Source organism: Alosa sapidissima, chromosome 1 (genome assembly GCF_018492685.1).
Source record: "Alosa sapidissima isolate fAloSap1 chromosome 1, fAloSap1.pri, whole genome shotgun sequence".
In the NCBI taxonomy this organism is placed as follows: Eukaryota; Metazoa; Chordata; class Actinopteri; order Clupeiformes; family Clupeidae; genus Alosa; species Alosa sapidissima.
Genome location: NC_055957.1, coordinates 37,277,643 through 37,285,646, shown reverse-complemented (window position 1 = coordinate 37,285,646; position 8,004 = coordinate 37,277,643). Strand labels below are relative to the sequence as shown.

Here is an 8,004-nt window from a genome sequence, read left to right as displayed (position 1 = left end):
AATTTATTTTCATTGTGTCCCCTAGGTTATATCTGTGGCCTGAAATGCAATGTATGTGAAAAAAAACTTCTTTCTGAAGCACTTCCTCAGCATAGTAGGTCATATCGTAGATTATTATGGCCAATATTTGAACAGTGAAAATAATAATAAAAGAGTTTTTGAACTTTAATGTCACTAATGCTGATTATTCAATGATTCATTTGAATTTAAATATTTAAAATACTTTCACAGCGAAAATTATATGCGATTAATTTAGATTAATTAATCACAGAGTTTGTAATTAATTCGATTACATTTTTTAATCGATTGACAGCCCTCCTAAAAACATATACCCTACATGTGATTTAATGAACTGACATGTCCCACTTTCCACCATACTTTGGTGCACCATGACCTATACATAGACCTGGTGAACCGAGTATACGTCTGATACATTTTGGCATCTACCATTAGGGAGAGGCCGATTAAACCATCAAAACTATATCTATTCCAAAAGCCTAAACCCTTGAGATGTGATTTCACACAAATTCAGACCTGATTAAGATCAATTGAAAACAACACAATACTGTAATATTGATTGAGTAGTTGATACGATTATATAATAATATGTTCTCAATATGTTTTAAGCTGTTTTACTCTCCACACAACACGAGATTATGATTAATGGGAGTGTGATGCATCACCATGTGAGAGTGATGCATCATCTGGAGGCCATTCTAATTGGGTACAGAAATCATCTTCTGTGTGAATAGCGCAAATGCATTGATTTCCAGGGTAGCCCTGTTCACAGGGCTTAAATAACCTAGGTTACTCATATTCATATTCAGTACATCCCCAGACTTTAAAAGCATTGTTTCATCAGAAGGGGTTGGGTGCTTTTGTAGAGATCAGGCAAGCAGGCACAGTTACTGGACCTGGGAGCATAGAGAGGGACTTGGTCACAATGTGGCATTCGGAAAACCTGATTTATCTGCATCTAACTGAAAGATATAGTCATGAATGATGGCACTGACTGAAGTATGAGAATGACACTGGATGAATTTGGATGGGCAGAATTTTTTTTTTAAATAATGTTGCCTCACACCAGCCAAAGTGTTTTCCCGAAACGATAATTATGGTCATTCTAAATTAATTATTTCCCTATATTGTGATACTACATGCAAGGCGATATATTGTGATTGTTCAAATCTATTTTTTTTTTTAAACAGTCTCAGTATAGATAATAATAAACCCTTACCACCACCATAAAAATCTAGGTCAATTTCCAATTTTCCTTTGCAGTAGGAGAGTCAGATGTCGGAGGATAGATTACATTACAAAAAAATCAGTCTGCCACAAATATTTGCATATAAACTATTCATTAAAAATCAATGTGTTTTTGAAAACTGTAGATATTTTCTTACATCCCTACAGTTCTAGTCTGTGGGCAGCCTACTGGTTAGCGCTTCAGACCTGTTACGGAAGGGTTGCCGGTTCGAACCCCGACCAGTAGGCACAGCTGAAGTTCCCTTGAGCAAGGTACCTAACCCCTCACTGCTCCCCGAGCGCCACTGTTGTTGCAGGCAGCTCACTGCGCTGGGATTAGTGTGTGCTTTACCTCACTGTGTGCTGAGTGTTTCACTAATTCACGGATTGGGATAAATGTAGAGACCAAATTTCCCTCACGGGATCAAAAGAGTATATATACTTACTTATACTTAGTCCAAAATCATTAGAGCGAGATAAGCTGGACCTGGTTGAGTGAAAATGCTGTTGCATTTTTCTGGCAATCATTTAATGGAAACCTAATTGACACCAAACATGCCCTCTCTGACACACTCTAAGGGGTTGTCTTACACTGGTGCACTTTACCGCATGGGACTACCAGGACCTAAAATAGTGGTAATGGTAGGTAAGGGGCGAGGGGCAGACTTGCCATCTAAGTGCCCCACACGCACAAATCCACCCCTCCCACTGACGTCTGTCACACTCTATTTATATGGTAAGCAGCTATGATGTGGCAAGCTCAAGTTTCCGATTGGTCTTTTTGTGCATCGCCCTCAGTCTGTAAACATAGGTTGGGACCTCATACCATGCTAGTGAGAAGCTTAGACAGATGACAAGATGGGAAAAATTAGACACCGGCTCTTTGTGGCGAGAAAAAAGACTGATTGAGACTCCACTACCCTGACCTAACGCTTCCCCATTCCAGAGCAGGGCTGTCTCCTGGAGGTTGACCTAAATATGATTCATTGTCTAGGGAGGTGTTCACGGGCAAAACATGCTCTTTCTCTTCCATGCTCATGTCTTGGGAGGGGACCTGTGAAGCTTGCTTTCTATGTGCTATTAAAGCAGCATGCAGAACACTCACCCCTTTTTAAAGGCCTGCAGCTGGAATGCCATGATCATTTGAACCTCTATTACTGCAGGCTCACTCTGTCCATAGACTACCAGGGGAGGGAGGGAAGTGGGTCCAGTTCATGAGCAATCCCAGCTGTTGCAATTTATTCCACATGATAGACTGAATAATTCCACTTAATGTGATGAAACATTTGTAGTGGAAATGCTGACTGGTGTGAAAATGACTGGTGTGTGTGTGTGTGTGTGAGAGAGTGAGTTTTTCTGCATGGATGCATTCGTCGTATGTGTGTGTGTTCATGTGTGCATACAGACATGTTAGGTGTCTGCTTAAACATCCCCATCCCAAGTACAAGAACAAATTGTCATTGATTGAATGAGAGGCAACTCAATCTCTTTCTGTTGAAGCCTCATATTTAGTGTGCCTATTTCGGTCATTATGTATTTATAAATAGATGCTACTCTGGGAAATACTTTTCTGAAGAGCAGCACAAAGATAATACCACAGTGACAAAAGAGACCAATTATTTAGAGCCCCAGCGAATACCGTAAGCAGATAGCCTACACTCAATCCTTGCATCTTTACACATCTGAAGACCCAGTTATTCTAGACAGCCCAGTGAGCCCACTGAATCAAATGGTCGGCTTGACTACTCGATATAAGATATGGCAGCACTAAAAGACCTAAAGCTCAAGTTACCTACGTACTAAGAGTATGTTTGGTTGCCATGCATTGCATCTGAAGGCGATCAGTGTAAAAACTAAGCTGAGACAGAAAGCTCAAATACAGACTACAAAAATACAAGTTCTTGTTTGGGATACTGAATTTTATTCAGGCATCTCAAAACATGTTTTGTGTTCAGAAGTAATGGTTTTAAATTAATTGAATCAGTTTGGAGTTGCTGAGAATGTCCCTGGTTCAGAAGAGAGGGGTTAGGGTGTTGTCAAAGTGCTGTCAAACCAGGTGAGATTTAACTGAACACACACACAAACAACGCAGATAACGACTCAGTTGACTGGAACACATAAATGGGGTAAAAATAAGACTACGGTGTAAAAGTAAAGTCATTACCATACCCTGTAAACCAGGTTGCCAAAACTGTTGTCATCCGTACACAGCTGATAATAACACTACATTTCAACATAATAATGCATAGATTTCCATGTAACTTCAGCAACCGACGATGGATGACCTTATGATGGGTAAAGTGCCAAGTCCTAAAAAAAAAATGAAATCTCATTTCATGAAGTGCAAACCATCAATCCTATGATGTGACTGCCTTCAGGTGACCAAGTGTGACTTCACTCAGGTAATCCAAGCCACCAGAGCTGTGGCAAAGCTTGCCACATGACAGAGTTCACTTATCAACATCACAACATAGGGCCCATTCAGGATAAAGGTAAATGAATGGCTAGTAAAGTCTGACAGAACACAGAAAAAGTCGAGAACTTGAGGCAAATCATTTGGCACAGTTTTTCTTTTTAAACCACTCCGCTGAATGTAAAACAAAATGAGATTAACAAGCTAAATTACGTTGGAGGGTGAATAAGAGAAACCGCTTTGCCCTGATAATGTTCATTAAATTCACTTGCATTAGACGAGAGGCAGAATAAAGCACACTATTCAAGCCACTCAGCTCTCTGTACACATGCCCATGCAATAAAATGTTAAAAAGGTTTACTTTTATCATTCCTAATTGAAGCAAAAAGCCCAGATTTGAAACTGATGCTAAAGCCACCACCTTCAAAATTAAATACTATAAAACACAGAATCACTGCCAATGCAAAAGTGTTCACCTGTCGCAGCCTATAAGGGAGAGAAGACTGATCAATGAACCGAGGTGCGCAAATCAAATCAAAATGTCTAGCCATCTGCTTGCTGCAAAAAGCACCACAGCACATCAAAAGTGTCTTTACCTATTCATAAGCCCTGCAACAGAATAATCCGGAGACAGACAGAGAGAAGGAAAGAAAGATCTCAACACACACTGCTGCAAAGTACAAATCCTTTCATTATTTTGCGATTAGTGGCCTGGGATTATTGCTTTCATTTGGTCTAAGCCTGAGCGGGGTTTGGGGAGGCTCAGAGGGATATGGGGTTTATGTGGGGGGGGGGGGGGGGGGGTGAGGTACTGGTGGAGCAGGAAGGTGGTCGATAAGGGACGTGGGCAGGTGAGGTCAGTGCAGCTCAATGAAGGCCTCCATCTCCTCGGAGATCAGTCCCTTGTAGGGCAGTCTGTGCTTCTCAATGGCACGGGCGGCCAGGCACTGCAGTGTGACGTAGCTGAGCGGGTGGAGTGCGTGGCGGCCACTGCTTTGCTCGTCCAGCAGCTCATAGGCACTCTTGCGCTGGGAGTTGGTGGCGTCAAAGTGGGACCCCGCCCGCACCAGCAGCGCCATGATCTCGGGGCAGCCGTTGGTGGCGGCAATGTGGAGGGGCGTGTTGTTGTCGCAGTCCCGGGAGTCCACGTCGGCGCCGCACTCCAGCAGCAGCCCGGTCACCGCCAGTGAGGGGAAGCGGCCCACAGGGTAGCGCCCCACAGACGTGGTGTCCTTGTCCACGGCCATGTGCAGGGGCGTGTAGCCATTGCGGCCCCGTGGGTTGAGCTTGAGTAGCCGGTAGACGGTCTGACGCTTGCAGTGCTCCTCGTCCGGGCAGCATTCCACCTTCTCCAGTAGGAACAGCAGGTGCAGGATGATGGACAGGGCTTTGGTGAACTGCGAGGCCTCAGGGGGGTTGTCGCGCTGGGCCACCGCCCTCTCCACCTCACGCACACTCTTGGTCAGCACACCCATCAGGTCACGGAAGGTGACCCGCGTGGCCAAAGTGCCCTTGGCACGGTCCTGTAGGACAAAGGAGAAAAGCTCGGCAAATGACAGGAAACTACTGGCTGTCATGGGACTGAGTGGATCCAGGTTGCTCTGCTGCATGTCCAGTGCATACTTCCACAGGCTGATGCACCGCTCGAAGTTCCCGGAGTCAGCATACACGGCGCCCCTATATCGGATGTAGTAGGATGTGTCTGGGTGTGAGGGCCCAAGGATGCGCTCACGCACCAGCAGTGCTTGCATCCTCATCTCATCTGGGTCAGTGATGAGGGCCTCCAGCTCCTCTGCAGTGCTCACCTCCCGGGCACAGTCGTAAGCAGGCACTGGGGGTCCCGGAGGGGGCTTCGATAGTGAGCTAGTCTTGTCTCCTGGCTGCCGCAACTCCATGGCCCGGCGCCAGTATCGCATGGCTCCCAACAGGTCACGTTTCTTGTCAACGAAGGTTGCGCCAAGCAGTTCGAGGGCATCAATCCGATCCTCCCTTGTGGCTCGAGGCTGGTGAACGAGGTACTCCACAATGTTGGTGTGGCCTGTGACACTAGCGGCAAGGAGAGGGGTCATGCCATAGCCGTCTTTCTCCATTCTAGCGTTGCACTTTAGCAGCATTTTCATAATTTCTAGGCTGCCAGATTCAGCACAGTCGTGTAAGGCAGTGTTGCCCTTAACGCTTTTACGATTCACGTCTGCTCCCCGCTCCAAAAGGAACTTCGCTATCTCTCTGTGGCCTTTGTAGCACGAGATCATTAGGCAAGTGTGGCCATGGCGGTTAGCTACCTCCATGTCTGCCCGGTGTTCGACAAGGTAGCGAACGATCTCCAGGTGGCCATCAAAGCAGGCAGCCCGCAAAGGAGTGGAGTTGGTCAAAGTTGTGTTGTTGACAGAGGCACCGTGCTTTAAAAGAGTTCTAACTACTGGCAGATGACCTGCCGCAGAAGCCGCCCACAGAGGAGGGGCGCCCTCGATCGTTTCGCCATCAAAGTTCACAGAGCCCCCCAGTTCAACACTAGCCTTACAATGTTCAACCAAATAGTCAACCACCTCTAAATGTCCATATCGAGAAGCAATCAACAGTGGGGTACCTCCCTGGGTCTTCTCCTCGGTAAGCGCTTCCAACTCCTCCGGAGTTTTGTTGCTCAGCAACTTCTGGATAAGTTTCAGTTTACCATCTCTCGCCGCATTAAATACCGCAGTTGTGATATCCATTTTACCTGCGCTCGTCTTTCTGTTTCTCCATTAAACCCCGAAAAAAGTAAAACGACGGGGTAGAGCTTGGTTATTCAAATAAAGAGAAGAAACCTTGGCAGTGCCCCTGCCTCTTTCCTGCATTTTTCTGCCATTTTAAGGCTACTTTCAAAATGGCATCTGTGTTGTTTGACAGGTCTATGTTTACCATTTACGCTGGGCATCATGGATAATGTAGTCTTTAAAAACAAGAGCTCGATAATCCACCTCTCTGCGTTCCAGTGTTCAGAAATTCATTTCCCAGCAAACCTATCGGGCATTGGATCTGCTCCAGACGGAAGTAGCTTCTCTGTTATGCCGGTACTTGTAGTCATGTCAACGACCACGCAGCACGACCAATCATACAATTGAAACTACATTCCCAGGGTCCATGGCACAAAATGTGACTTCACGATCTAATTATGGAATTCGTGACAGCCTTGTCAGTCATCGAAAATCATTCGATGATTTTTCGTGGATGTCGGCTAGCCTACTTTGTGAAGGTAGCCTAATGATCGAAATATTTTTTTTTTAATGTGTTCTATACGATTCATTGGACAGGTTTGTCCATTTTCCATATTTTGGCTTTCCAAAACCAGCTAAGCAGGCCAACTGGGCTGACTAGTGTTATTAGGCTACATTAGAACTATAATTAACATAGTGAAATAATAAATTTTACCTTTTAGTCCACACAGCTCACTGGAACAAGCCTGAAGTCAAATGTTCTTGTGCAAATGTTAAAGGACATGTAGACTACAAACTCTAGTTCACAATCGTAGCCTTCACCTATTGCCTACCCACAACACTAGTCCATAGAAAATCAGAACAATAAATAGGTTTACAGTTTTTTTTTATTGATCAGTCATTTAAAACACAACAGCATCACAGATAATAGACAACTTTGTAGATATTGTTATAGCCTAATATATCTTGATTTTAAAATGGATCAGGTAGGGCTATTCATTTTATTTCATAATGTTTAGCCTACATCCAGCAAAAGATGACCAAGTGGGCCAACTCACCCTCTCATCTCATTGCATGAGTAGCCTACATAATATCATAATATCAAGATTTAACAAAAGACACTGCAGGCCTGTACCCTGTGCTGAGAGGTAGACTGGGCTTTGTTGTTAGTGTCTTTGTTCAGTTTCACAACAAAATCACTAGTCTTCCACCCAGCACACAGAGCAAAATGTCTCCATGCTTCTTCACCCAGGTCCCCATTAATCTAGGCCTACAGGAGGAATGAAAAAAAAAAAATACAATGAAGAGGCTCTTGCAGGGTCTTAACTATGCCTATAACTGTAAATCTGGCAGGTGTAGGTCCTCTTCATCTTAGTGTGTGTGTGTGTGTGTGTGTCTGTCTGTCTGTCATCTGAGATTTTCTACAGCTCAATCAATCCATTCAGTGCTGATAATTCCCAAACCTCCTGGCTGTGAAAGTCCACCACCTCTGAAGAGGAAATAGTCCATGAACCGGAAGGGCACAAGACTTACACACTCCATTTCCATGTATCCCATTGTCTGACACTTCACTCTTTTATATCACATTATTCTCCTTTTTTCTAATAATTATTTCCGCTCCTGCTTCACCTGTTAAATAAGTAGACATCCTCT

At 44.5% G+C, this 8,004-nt stretch overlaps 1 protein-coding gene across 1 annotated transcript; it reads right to left on the bottom strand.

Moving 5' to 3' along the window:
- Nucleotides 1-3,146: 3,146 nt before the first annotated feature.
- fem1a (fem-1 homolog a) lies at nt 3,147-6,669 on the bottom strand. The gene has a single exon (XM_042062999.1). The coding sequence runs from the start codon at nt 6,367-6,369 to the stop codon at nt 4,516-4,518; it is 1,854 nt and encodes a 617-aa protein (XP_041918933.1). The 5' UTR covers nt 6,370-6,669; the 3' UTR covers nt 3,147-4,515.
- Nucleotides 6,670-8,004: the final 1,335 nt, after the last annotated feature.

What these genes read in the sequence shown, in the direction of transcription:
- fem1a (XM_042062999.1), bottom strand. Translation starts at nt 6,369, where the DNA reads ATGGATATCACAACTGCGGTATTTAATGCGGCGAGAGATGGTAAACTG.